This window comes from Buteo buteo, chromosome 10 (genome assembly GCF_964188355.1).
Source record: "Buteo buteo chromosome 10, bButBut1.hap1.1, whole genome shotgun sequence".
Taxonomy (NCBI): domain Eukaryota; kingdom Metazoa; phylum Chordata; class Aves; order Accipitriformes; family Accipitridae; genus Buteo; species Buteo buteo.
The window spans coordinates 10,790,927-10,804,152 of NC_134180.1; the positions used below are offsets into that span (position 1 = coordinate 10,790,927).

General features: G+C 51.0%; 1 protein-coding gene across 1 annotated transcript in view; it reads left to right on the forward strand.

The window, feature by feature from the left end:
• The window catches only part of ASTN1 (astrotactin 1), a 54,249-nt gene that overhangs the window by 15,023 nt on the left and 26,000 nt on the right, over nt 1–13,226 (forward strand). Inside the window, exons 2-6 of the mRNA XM_075037544.1 lie at nt 6,051–6,238; nt 9,282–9,675; nt 10,505–10,651; nt 11,076–11,183; nt 12,286–12,435. Of these exons, the coding sequence (XP_074893645.1) occupies nt 6,051–6,238; nt 9,282–9,675; nt 10,505–10,651; nt 11,076–11,183; nt 12,286–12,435 (987 nt within the window). The remainder of the gene's footprint in view (nt 1–6,050; nt 6,239–9,281; nt 9,676–10,504; nt 10,652–11,075; nt 11,184–12,285; nt 12,436–13,226) is intronic.

Genomic DNA, 13,226 nt, shown 5'->3' on the forward strand with positions numbered 1-13,226 from the left:
CCTGCTCAGTTGTTTGTTTTCCTTGCTTAAGAATCCTAATACAGTTGGTTTCTCCTCTCCACAAAGCCGTTTGCAACATCTCATCTTCCTTGTACCCCTCCTCCAAACCTTCCAAACTTTGCCTCCTCTGTTATGAGATGGCTGACCTGAATACCACTTGCAGGATTTGAGATCGGCTTGCTTTCACCAAAGTTGAATTTCACCTGCCCACTTCCTTGCCCACTTTCCTCCAGTACTTCGCAGCTTCAGCTTTGAGGAGACTAAATTTAGCGTTGGTGACCAACTTTGTCATTCACCTCCTCTTCTACAGCATTTCTGAACAGCCAAGGTCCTAACAAAGATCTCTGCGGGGCTTCTTGGTAACCTCCTTTCATTGTGAAAACTAACCTCTTACTCCTCCCCCACCTGGTGGGCTTCAAGAGGACTTTCCCTCTTATCCCAACCCCACTTTGGCGCTTTGGGAAACTTTGAGGGTGGATTTTGACAAGAACTCTTTGAAATGAGTCCATCAAACTGGATCACCCTTACCTACTGGCTTACAGTGTTGAGCGACCCATATTTACCCACGCACCTACTGGTTCCTCTAACAAACTGTCCAGGGCAGAAGTAGAATTTACTGGTCTGTAATTTCCGTGATGCACAAGAGCTTTTTAAAGCGATTGGGGTCTCCTCTGCCAAGTTTTGCTTCTCTGGTTGCTCACCCTTTCTGAGCGATAGCTGTTGTGTTAGTGGAGTCCAGCAGCTGTCCTCCTCCACTGCTTGTACGTGAGCACCATCTGGGCTGAGGGGTTCGTGCTCTCCATCTCACTGATTTTCTGGGAGGCAATTTAGCCAGGGCAGTAATTTTCCATGGCTGATCGGGAGCTTCTCCATCATTTGGGCTCTTTCTGTAGAGACCTGGGTTTCCCTCTGGAAGAGGTGATGTGATGGCATTGCAGGGTGGGATATCAACTACAGTTGTGGTCTTTTCTGGGGTTTATATATCAACCTTGCATCTTGTAGGTTGTTGTCACACATTCTCTTTATTTTGCTTTTGCTCACTATTGTGGTGTGGGGCTTTGGGTTTTTTTTTTACATGACCATGTCCCCCAAGTGTTGGTCCAGGAGCTGGGTTTGTCTCTCTTCCCACATCTCCTCTGTAGTTCACAGTTACAGCAAATGGGCCCAGACTAACAAAACAGGAGTGCAAATCAAACACCAGCGAATGTCCCAGTCTGATTGTTGTTTTTCCCAGCTTTTGGTCAAAATTGACAAAAGCGGTGGAAAAATAACCTCGGAGGGGATGTCGTACAGGTGTCGTTGGGCACGTCCTTGGCTCCGCAGGGAAGAGCAGGGCAATGTGGCACATAGTGTTGTAAGGTCAGCAGCTGCAGAGCAAACCAGGTCAACTCAGCCCCATTAATGATGAATTGGTGTCCTTCGCTCTGGAAATGGCTGCACGGCACAATGTTACTCCCAGGGTGATGGAGGGTTTTGTTGTTAAAGAAAGGCATGAATTAGGGCCATAGAATATTCAGGACAAAAATCCCAGTTCAAGGCTAAGGCATGGCTGCAGCTTTGAAATGTCATGATGACCTTCCTAAAAGCAAAGGCACCCTATGTTTCAAGGAGAAACCCGGTTAGCTGTCAGCCTTGCTATGACAGCTAATGGCTTCACGAGTACCAGCCCCACATGCAGACATCGTGGTGGGGTGATCTCTCTGACCTAGGCAGAGAGTGGCTTCAGATACAGCAGGAGCCTTTTCCTTGAGCCTTCAGGTTCTGCCATGTCTATGGGTCTTTTGGAAATTTTGCCCAAGTTGCCCTCTTCCATGAAGAAGGTTCCTAATAGACAAAGTGAGGTTTGTGTTTGCTGGTGTGGAAAAGCTGGATTGTCTTGAAAAAGCAGAATGAGCTGGTTTTCCTACCTGAGACTGGAGATGGGAAAAAAAATCCAAATAAAATATGGATAGTCAGTGATGAATGTGATATTTTTAAATGGGCCCATAAAAACATGAATATTATCCCATGAAAGATGTGTCACAAAAACCTCAAAGCAAAAAATATCAGGATATGTGTTTTGACATCTAAATTGATAGTAATCAAGGCCTGAGGTCCCAACAGAGAGTGCGAGTGGCTCATGGTGGGAAGGTCTCCTGAGTTACTTCAGACATTGGAGACCCTTGGAGGAGTGCAAGGCCAGGGCTTGCTTTAGCTGAGTTAGAGCCCTTTAAAGGATGTGTGAGGTTTAGACACAGAGCAAAAGCCTTAGCTAATGGGGAACTTAAATAAAAACACAGTCAGGTTCCGGATGGAAAATAAGCCAGGTTTAAATGTTAATGAGGAAATATAAGTCCAAGTCAAAATCTGCACTCTGCTGTATGAAATGGGTCTGCAGAGACTGGCATTATGGCAGAGTTCATTTGACTAATCGGAGACATCTATTAGTGCAAAACGCTTGCAAATGGAAAGGAAAATTGTTCTGCCAGTTTTATTTTTTCATCAAAATGCTGGTATGTGTTTTTAAGGAGAGTTGCTCTCTTTGTGTGCCATGATGCCAGGCCTTGGAGGGGCAATGAGGACACGGGAATGGGTCCATGTCGATGTTGGGCTCAGGGGCCACAGTTTCAGCATTGTGCCAGCTCGGGTGCAGAGTTGGGCTGCGGTGGAGGTGTTGCCTCCCAAAATTGGGAGATGCAGAGGTGTTGCCTCTAGAAGGACTGGGTTTGCTTTGGTTGGAACAGCTGTCCCTAGGGAAATGAGGTTATTTGGGATGATCAATAATGAAGCGGTATAAATCCAGCCACCTCCAGCAACTTCATCTGGACTTTCATCCTCTCCTCAGTTTGCTCCTCTACAACCTTTCCTACCCCCCCTTCCATCCCCCACAGATGGTCTGGGAGGGGAGCAGCCACGGCCCTTATGTTGAAAGCATCAGCTGGGGTCTTTGGAGGCTGCTGCTCCTGCAGATATGAAGGACCTGGGCCACGTTTGATACCAGGTGAATGTGGCACAGCCTAATTAGTGGTCTCCTACTGTTATTAACCCCTGACTCAGGCAGGCTATTTTTTAACAGAGGTGCAAGAAGTTAATATTAGTGCTAATGGCTTCATATCCAAGGCTTTAATGAAAGCCATGCAGGGACCAGGCCTATCATCAATATCTTTCAAACTTTGAACTTGAAAGTATCCTCTACCCCCTGCTTTTTTTTTTTTTGGCTTTCTGCCCACTTTCCTACCTCTTCTGGGGTCTCCTGGCCCCCCAGTATGAGCTGGCCAGTAGGATTGGCACCTGCCAGCCCCATGGCAGAGCTGAGCCCCTATGGCATCCAGATAAATGGCCCCAATTGGCTTCATGGGTCACTGGAGCATCTCCCACCAGGTGATGAGATGTCTGCATGGAGAGCAAGACAAAGATAAAAGTGGAATTCATTGGACTGGGAGAAGAGAGCAAAGCGATGCTGTGTTAGGGAGGAATCTTGGTCTTGGTCTTCATCTTTGTCTTGGTTGTCTTGTCTTGGTCTTGCTCTTGCTTGAACCAACCTCCAGGAGAACATCATGGGCACAGGAAAGCATTTATATGTACAATTTTTTTGAGCAGAAATGGAATGGGATAGGGGCAGCTGGCATATTGCTACGACCTTTGAGGAGGAGGTCCAAGGTTGAAGCTCACTCATCCAGGTACTGCCTTCAAGAGCCTTTGCCCAGGGCAGGAGCAGAGACAGTGGAGCAGCCTTGTCCTGCAGTGTGATGGACCAGTCATAGCCTGTTGGTTTGGGGTGATGGCGGTTGATTTCTGGGGTGTTTTTGTCTGTCTCTAGCACTTCTAACTTGTGTGTGTTGCAGCTGCAGGGTTGTGTTGTGATGTCTGGTGGGAGAGGATAACGCACTCAGGCTCTGTGGCTGGATTGTGCTCTTTTAAAACAAGAATCAATTTTTTATTGAAATACATTTTTCTTTTTAAAAATAAGCCTGTTTAAATAAATTTGAAATTATGACAACCTATTTCAAGGCTTAAATTTACTATAATCTATTAATCATTTAAATAACTCCCATCAAGGAGTCCTCCTCAAATATTAATGAGCCGAAGGGTGCTGCTTTTTCAATGATATGTCAGATCAGGGGGAAAACATCTTTAACTCTAGCTTTCTAAATGTCACAATGTCACATACTTAGTATCTATTATTTTCACTCTTTACAATGGAACAAATGCTGGTATTTACATTTTTCCAAATGTCAGTACGTTGAGTTCCTGTTGTGCATAAAAGCTCTTGCCTTAATTACTCCTAATTTCACGTTAGCAGGCAGGTGCGGGGAGAATATTTTCTTCCATTTGAGCTGGTTCATTTGAAGTTGAGAAGCCGTAGGGAGTTGGGGAAAGCAGGAAAGCTTGTTTTCCCCTTTCAGCCCATGAATAAAGACCAGGTGGGAGAGGAGGAGATCTGCTTTTTCAAACCCTCCCGGCTCCCAGGACCAGCTTTTCAAAGGGGCTCTGTGTGCCTAAACACGCAGCTCAGCGGTTAGAGGGAATTTCAAAAGTGCTTCTGGCTTCTTAGATGCTTTAACTCCCCTTGGTTTTGCTTCCTGGTGTCATCGAGGAGAGCTCAGCATCTCTCTGCTTGGGACACTCAAAGCGCACTGATTACCGTCAGAAATATGGCCCGTGCTGAGCAGAAACAATCTGCCAATTCGCTCTCCGCGGCTAATGTTTCTTTTGATTAATCAAATCAGTTTGGGAGGATGAACCTGGTTCCTGATGCAGATTTCCCCCCCCCTCCCCAGTAGCTAGCTCACTTAAGGCAGCCTAATGAAATTAATTAACAGTAAATTTAAAATGTTGTTTTTCAGCACTGTAATTGAATTCCAGTTTTCATTTGAAGGCAGCATGAAACAAGCAAAATAAAGATGACAATCTGCAAAGCGAGCTGGGCTCTTTCCCACTGCCATCAAAACGCATGCCTACAAATGGCACGGAGTGGACGAGTCTGGCTGGATCGTTCCCATGGGGCAGAGACAGGAGGGAAAGCTGCATCTCGCTGGGAAGCTCATCACATTTTTAATGGTCATTCCAACGAATGCAACTGAAGCTTATATTTTCAGGAAAAATAACTACTGGGCAAATGGCAGGCTTGAGCTGATGGCTGAAATCAAGGTGATCTGAGATGGTGATCCAGGTGATCTGATCTGAGATGGAGGTGGTGTTTAAAACAGTGCCCATCTCTCCTAGGGATGTGCTGGCGTCACCCTCCCTTTTGCTAAAAGCCAGCCATAGGATGTCCCTGAAACTTTGGAGTCAGCCAGGTGAATTTGGTTTAATTAGGCATTTAGTGTCCTGCTGCACATGTTGTGTCCCTGTCCTCAGCTGCTCCTCCTGCTTGGGTGTCCTCTGCTGCTGTCACTCCTCAGCCCAGCTCTGTCCATCTGTCCCGCTACCCCCAAACCCTGAAGTTAAAGGTACCTGGGGAAAGTTGGGGTGTTTGGGCAGAAGGTGCAGGTACATCTGCAGATGTCAGGGCTGAGTCCTGTGTGGGGAGCTGTAAAAAAAGGTTAAAGACAGGAAATCTCTGAATGCACCTCAGTCAGAGCCATAGCTGCAGGTGCGATCGCAGCCACATGCATGTTTCTCCATTCACAAAGGATGGGAAATACTTTCTGTCTGCAATAATTTGCGGCATGGTCCCAGCGATCCCATTAGTGCCACCGAGAAGTTGTCCTATATCCTCTGCTCCCCACGGCTGGAGCTGTGTTTATCATGAAGCACGTGGGTGAAACCTGTCCAATTTAGGGCTGGAAGGATGCTGCCAGGCTCCCAGGCTCTGGCTTCGAGATGCTGTCGGTAAGTGCTCTGTCCCCACACCACATCTGGATTTTACCCAGAAGTACAATTTTATTCCACTTCAATCCTTCAGGGTGTGGGTTGTGTAGGGGCAGCCATGGTGCTGGCAGGAGGTGACCAGAGGGAGCCTGCCGTCTGTGTCCCTTGGTCCCTCCACCCATTTTTGGGGAACAGGTAAATGTCCCCCATCACCCCTCTCCTCCACGTTTCCCGCATGACTGGCTTTGCTTTTGCAGAGATCTCGGGCAACACGGACGACATCCCACTGGTGCGCTGGCGGCAGCAGTGGCTGGAGAACGGCACGTTGCTGTTCCACATCCACCACCAAGACGGGGCCCCCAACCTGCCCGGCTTTGACCCCACAGACGAGCCCCAGACTGAGTCGGCAGAAGAGGAGCTGAGGATCCTCCACATCTCCGTCATGGTACGTGATGGAAAGGCAGCCCCCGTTTAGGTGTCCAGAAGCCTGTAGAAAATATAGGGGCTTTTGAAAAGCCATATATTTCCCCATCTGGCTCCAGCTGCCCTAGGATGGGGAAAGATGCCTTGGGCACCTCTCTGAATGACACTGCATGCACAGTGCTTTAACATTGGGCTGCTTTAAACCTCTCCGTTGCAAATATGTTTGCAGGAATGCCTTTATCCCTGCCGGGTGCTGGCCTTTGAAGGTCTCAACCACCTTAACCCGGGGTTAATTCACATTGACTTGGTCAGGAGCCCTTTGCCCTGTGGATGGTGCCCAGCACCCGCTGCTCCGGCACGCGGCGGGTGTCACGGTGCCACTGGGTGCTGTCACCACCACTTTTATCAGAGCTGCAGCCCCGTGGCCATGGTTTCGCAGTGTGCAGTAAGCAAGAGCATCCCATGCGCGGAGGCTGCACAGCTTTCCTCCTCCCCCCAGATACGCGGGGATGAGGCTTTGATGGCAGAGAAAGGAGGGTGAGACAGAGATCTGTGTGCTGGAGGTGGATCTGTGGTTTGTTGGTTGTTTCTTTTTGTTATGTTGGAAAAAATTTGAAGAATCTGACAATTTTTGTGCCACTGGAAGATAATTAGCTGGAGACAATGTGTTGCCGAGGCTGCAAACAGGCTGTTTAATGGTGCCTACCCTAATGAGAGCGTCAATAGCTCTTCCAGATTGCAGCCCCAGGCCAGGTTTCTCCTCCATCATTTGTGCGTGATTAGTCTGGAGGAAAAAAACCAAAACACTGGGAAAGCCATCCCCAAAAACATTTTGCACGATTATCTTTTTTTTTATTGTCCATTCCCAGCTGCTCCTGAGAGGGTGCATTACCTCTGGAGAGGCTGGCCCCACTCTGCCACAGTGGTCTTGGTCTTCTTGGTTACCTCTGAATCCCAAGATTGAGACAGGAGTGCCTGAAACAAGGCTTATTATCGAGCTGACGAAAAGGATGTCTGCAACTCATTGCTCTCGTACCAAAATGTGTAAATACAGATTGAATCCTCCCTCTCCCCCTTTCTCCCCATCACTCTCAGCTCTGCTCCAGCAGCATCCTTATGGCCTGACAAATAGAAGTTGGCTTTTGTGCCAGGAGTCAGGATCACATGGACTTTTCAAGGCTGATTTTCTTTCTTTCCCATGTGGTTGCCAAGAGAAGAAGTGTGAGCGAGGGGTTGTATCCATCGTGGCAGCAGTCCGCGCATGGACTGTGTGAGAAGCGCTCCCGCACCTGTCCGGTGCAGAGCTCCTCTCAGAGCCATTGTGTGAGTGGTGGGTTGAGGGGGGATGAAGGCAAAATGGGTTTTCTGTGCTCCAATGGAGAGGAACCAGGGGTCTGAGGTGATGCTCTGACCCCCTCCAAAGAGCAGTGGGTGGAGGGGACTCAAGCTCTGGTTTTCATCCTCATCTTAGGTGGCCACAGCCTGCTTTTCCTCAAGGATAGTTAGAGCTCTCAGACTATCAGGACAGAAGAAATTAAGTTTCAATTATATAACAGGTCTTTTTTGAGAACCCACAGACGCAGTCCTAAACAAATGGGCACCCACGTGACTCGAGCTCCAGCTTGCTCTCCCTTGTTTACCACCACAGGCATATGGCAGAGCTCTCTGGTGTTTGGGGGATTTGATGTGCATACAGAGGGCAGCAAAGGAAAGCCAGGAATGCCCCAGTATTACTCCCACCTGCTTGTCACCCCATCTGCAGGTGGACCCTTCCCCAGGGTGATGGAGAGCCATGACATGGGAGGCCATCTCAGGTGGCGATGGGGATAGCCCACACTTATTTAGGGATCAGAGCAACTCAAAGGGATTTGAATGTGATAGAGAATTGGCCCTGACTTTATCACTAAAAAACTCAGTATGAACACGGCCAGAAATTAATCCAGTGCCAGTTTTCAGCCCCAGTAAGAGATCTCCCATCCTCGGGGCTGCAGGCTCCTGGCTGGAGAGACATCACATGCCAGCCAGCCCCCCCCCCTCTGCTAGACTGCTTGTCTCCTTAATCACTGGAGTTTCTTTGTTTTTTCTTTCCTTTTTTTTAAAGAAAGTTTGGAAAGAGGCTGTGAGGGTGCATCGCAGCTCCGTCATCCTGGGAATGAAAGACAGTTAACCTGTAATGGCCATTAGAGCTCCTTTTCCAGCTGTCTCTCCTGCTTCTTATTCAATAATTCCCTTAATGTTTTATCCTAATGGAGCAGCTTATTACTAATATTTTATTTTATCAAGATCACCTATTGCATAGAAAAGAGGAGGGGGACCAGAGCCATGGATGGACATGGAGCTCTTAGCTTGCTCTGCATGATGATGATGATGATGATTAGTAGTAGTAGTAGTAGTATTAAGTAGCAGATTGGGTGTAAAGGGCCAGCTTGGGCTTTCATCTTGCTGCCTCTATCTGTGTGCAGTGACGATGTCTCTGCAGGAGGGTGACCTTGGGCAGGGTGAGGGTGGTGAGGTGGCAGGGCTGGGTGCAGTTTTGGGGTCCATCCCTGTGGGGCAGGAGCTTTTTCAGTCTCTTCCCCCTTGGCGTTCCCCAAACAACGCTTCAGTCATCTGGCTGTCTTGAGCCTTGATCTCCTTTAATCCGTGCTGCAATTTCTGCAGGATACCCTGGGAAAATCTCCCAAGATTGAGAGTGACAGCCCTGAAACTGGTTGGAAATGGGTCAGAAAAAGTTGCCTGTAGGAGCATTTGCCTGAATAAATCTGATCTCTGCTTTCACAGACGTGTCGTGAGAGAGTGAAACAAAACACGCTCTGCTTTAAATGCTGCTTTTTCATGCCTCAGTGGTGACTTCAAAGCTGGTCCAGATTGAGGCAGGCTTCAACTGGGAACACTTGGCCAAATCTGGGCGCTCCCTGTGCCAGCACCCTTTTATCGGCATGACCGGGCTCCTCTCGCCATTGCCTTTGCTTTGGCCAGCCCGGAGCATCCTCGGGGTGTTTGCATCCCTGGGGCATGGCTGGCGCAGGTCCCCAGCTGAGCCCTGCTTGCGTTTGTGCCCCCAGGGAGGGATGATCGCCCTTCTGCTCTCCATCCTCTGCCTGGTGATGATCCTCTACACCCGCCGGCGGTGGTGCAAGCGGCGCAGAGTGCCGCAGCCCCAGAAAAGTGCCAGTGCCGAGGCAGCCAACGAGATCCACTACATCCCCTCGGTGCTGATCGGGGGCCACGGGCGGGAGAGCCTGCGCAACGCCCGTGTGCAGGGCCACAACTCCAGCGGGACGCTCAGCATCCGCGAGACCCCTATCCTGGACGGCTACGAGTACGACATCACCGACCTACGGCACCACCTCCAGCGTGAGTGCATGAACGGTGGGGAGGACTTCGCCAGCCAGGTCACCCGCACCCTGGACTCACTGCAGGGCTGCAATGAGAAGGCCAGCATGGACCTCACACCAGGTGGGGATGGGACAGGGCGGCATGGACTTAGCTAAGTCCTTTCCAACTCATCTTCTCTCAGTCCTTCCATACGCGTGTTTTCCCTTGAGTATTTTGCCCGTTTCTCTGGGTTTTTGTTGTGTGTGAGATGCTGGTGGCACTCTGAAGGTGCTTCCATTGCTCAGAGACCTTGCAGCCAGTTGAGAGCAGTCCCTGCTGAGTGGGATGTGGCTGGGACAATGTGGGGTGGAGCTCTGAAGGGAAGGACTGTGATTCCCGTGCCCTGATGGAGAACCAGAATGGTGTATCCTCCGAGCTACCCCATGGTGACCCCCAAAATTCCCTTCTATATCCCAGGATTTCTGGTGTCTTCTTCAGCTGAGGTTTTTAGTATCAAAATGATACTTGCCATCAGTATGATTCAGAGTTAACACTGTCTTCTCATCACCAGCAGGGATTCTTTGAAGCTTGTAACACACTTGCTTGTTGGCCATATTGCCAACTGAGCCATCCAACTGGAGCCTTCTCAACTGAGATGTGGTTTGGGAAGACCATGGTGTGGTTCCTATAGCTCTCCAGGGGTTTTCTTTACAGACCTGGGTATGCAGAAGTGCCTGAGAGGCTGAATGTTAAATCTCAGCTTTTGGCTAGCTTGGTGGAGGTGGCGGGTCCCTTCAAGCTTTGAGATGCTCATGAGGGTGCATTGGGGGCAGCTCGGCCCATTGGCCACGGCACCCTGGTCACCTCATGCAGATGCTGGAGAAGGATCCAAGAAAATCTCTCTCTCGCCTCCCTCTTTTTAAAAAATCTTTATCCCTGAAAGATTTTGCCTTCGATTCTATCTGCTCAGGGAGCGATAACGCCAAACTGTCCCTGATGAACAAGTACAAGGACAACATCATCGCCACCAGCCCCGTGGACTCGAACCACCAGCAAGCCACGCTGCTGTCCCACACCTCCAGCAGCCAGCGCAAGCGCATCAACAACAAAGCACGAGGTAGGGGGGGTCCCGGGAGGGATGGGGTGCTCTGAGCTTCCAGCCACCCAAGCTCCAGCAACTCACCCTCGTGGAGGCATAGGGCCAGCAAGAGCATGGAAAGGAGGGTTTGGGTGGAGGGAAGCAAAAAAAGGGTGTCTGCAAGGATGCAAATGATGTTGGGTTGGTTGCAAAGATGCAGAGGGTGTTTGCCACGGTAAATATTTTATGATACCGGCACAGCCTCCGGAAAATTTGCAAGGTAATGGGAGCCATGGCAGGGGGCATGGCTGTGCGTGGTGGGAAGGGGTATCCCTGCTGCGTCCAGCAGACGCGGCTCCTGGTCTTCAAGGCAAGGCTTGCCCTGAAAGCGTGATGTAGGATGCAGCAGCTTGGAGTAGCATGGTGCCAGCCCCACCGTGACCACACTTGGTGTCCCCTGCAGCCGGCTCAGCGTTTCTCAACCCCGAGGGGGACTCGGGGACAGAAGCGGACACCGATCCCCAGCTGACCTTCTACACGGATCCCTCAAGGAGCCGGAGGCGCAGCCGAGGTGGGTGCGGGCGCGGAGGTGGGCAGCAAGCCGTGGCCCCCTTGCCTTGTTTGCCGTCACCTCTCCAGGTTCGGAGACTTTCCATGGGCAAAAGATGGAAACCCAAGCGTGATCCGGGCTGCTATGGGCAGGTGCCGGTCCCTGCTCCCGTAGCGGGCTGCTGCTGCTCTCCAGTGGAGTTTCTCAGCAGAGAATGAAATATATTCTGATTTTTTGCTGGAGGCTTCTGCTGAGCTCTGGTGTGTATTAATGAGTAACACACTTCAAAGGCTGGCCCATGAGCTCCCGTGCTGCTTCTCAGCGCAGTGCTGCTGTGGGTTTTCTCTGGCACCGTACGTGTATGAGCTGTATGTGCAGCAGGGGATGGGGACAGGCTTGGTCCCCAGGCAAGAGTCTCACCCCACTGCCCTGCACCATCCCTCTGGGAGGTTTTCTCCTCTGGGGAGAGTTTGTGTCTGTTTTCCCTCACTGAGCCTTGTTTTCTGGATGGTGCCTTGTTTTTCCGGGAGTGGTGGGACTGGGAGCCATCTCCTTCACCCCCAGTGCCCGTGCTGGGTGCTGAGAGGCTGGTTCAGGCTTTGTCTCTGCAGGGGATAGCTCAGCCCCCAGCCAGCTTTTTCCACTCAGCTTCTTCAGCTGAGAGATTAAAAGTCAAAGACCTGCATGCCTTTAGCAGTTAGGGCTCTCCTGTGCTTTTTCAAAGGCATCCAGGAGGCTGTTGTCATGGCAAAATTAACCTGAGAGAAGTGCTGAGAAGGAAGGGGGGGAAAAAAGGATATTGCATTTCTTCTCCTCAAAATCTCTGCTCTGCTTTAAAGTCCTGCTGCTGCAAAGGTCTCAGCGTGCTGCGGTACAGGGGTGTAGGAGAGCCCAGTCTGCGGGGGCTCAGGGAGACCCCGGCCGCAGCAGGCAGAATGGAGTGTCCCACAGCAAAAGCTGCTTCATGCTCTTGAAAATTCAAAGCAAAGCTGCTTGATTGGATTGCCACTGGATTTCCAGGGGGCTGGGCAGGGTGTCTGCACCCTGAGGTCTCCTGTCCGCACCCCAAGATCTTCCTGGGTCCCCCAGGTCTCAGGTTTGACTGTGCTTTCGTGTTTTTCAGTGGGGTCCCCCCGGAGCCCTGTGAACAAGACCACACTGACCCTCATCAGCGTGACGAGCTGCATCATCAGCCTCGTGTGCTCTTCCCACATGAGCTGCCCCCTTGTTGTCAAGATCACCCTCCACGTCCCTGAGCACCTCATTGCTGATGGTGAGCACCCCACGGTCTTACCCACCCCCTCCTGCCCCATCCTGTAAGCTGTGATGGAGGGGAGGAGAGGATGATGAAGAGGACAGTTGTGGGATGGAGGGTACCAGTGCAGCACAGAGGGGATGGGTGTGGGATGGAGGGGATGGGCACAGGACAGAGGGGATGGGTGGAGGACAGAGGTGGCTGTTGCAGGATGAAGGGGATGGATGCAGGATGGAGGGGACAGGGGTGAGATGGAGGGTACCAGTGTGGGAGTGAGGGATGGAGGAGTACAGGATGGAGAGGAGGGGCACAGGACAGAGGAGACAGACACAGGACAGAGATGGCTGTCGTGGGACAGAGGTGATGGGTGCAGGATGGAGGGGACAGGCATGGGATGGAGGGTACCAGTGCGGGACACAGGGGATGGGTGCAGGATGGATGGGATGGGCACAGGGCCGGGGGGACCATTGTGGGACAGAGGGGACAGGCATGGGATGGAGGGGATGGGTATGGGATGGCATGGACCATCATGGGATGAAGGACATCAGTGTGGGACAGAGGGGACAGACGTGGGACCGAGGGGATGGGTGTGGGATGGTGGCGGCTGTTGTGGGACAGAGGGGAGAGGTACAGGATGGAGGGGGCTGTCACGGGATGAAGGAGACAGGCATGGCATGGAAAGGGCCATCATAGGGCAGAGGGGATGGGCACAGGACAGAAGGATTAATTGTGAAACAGAGGGGGCTGTTGCGGAACAGAGGGCACTGTCTCAGGATGGAGGGGATGGACAGGGGATGGAGGGATCCATC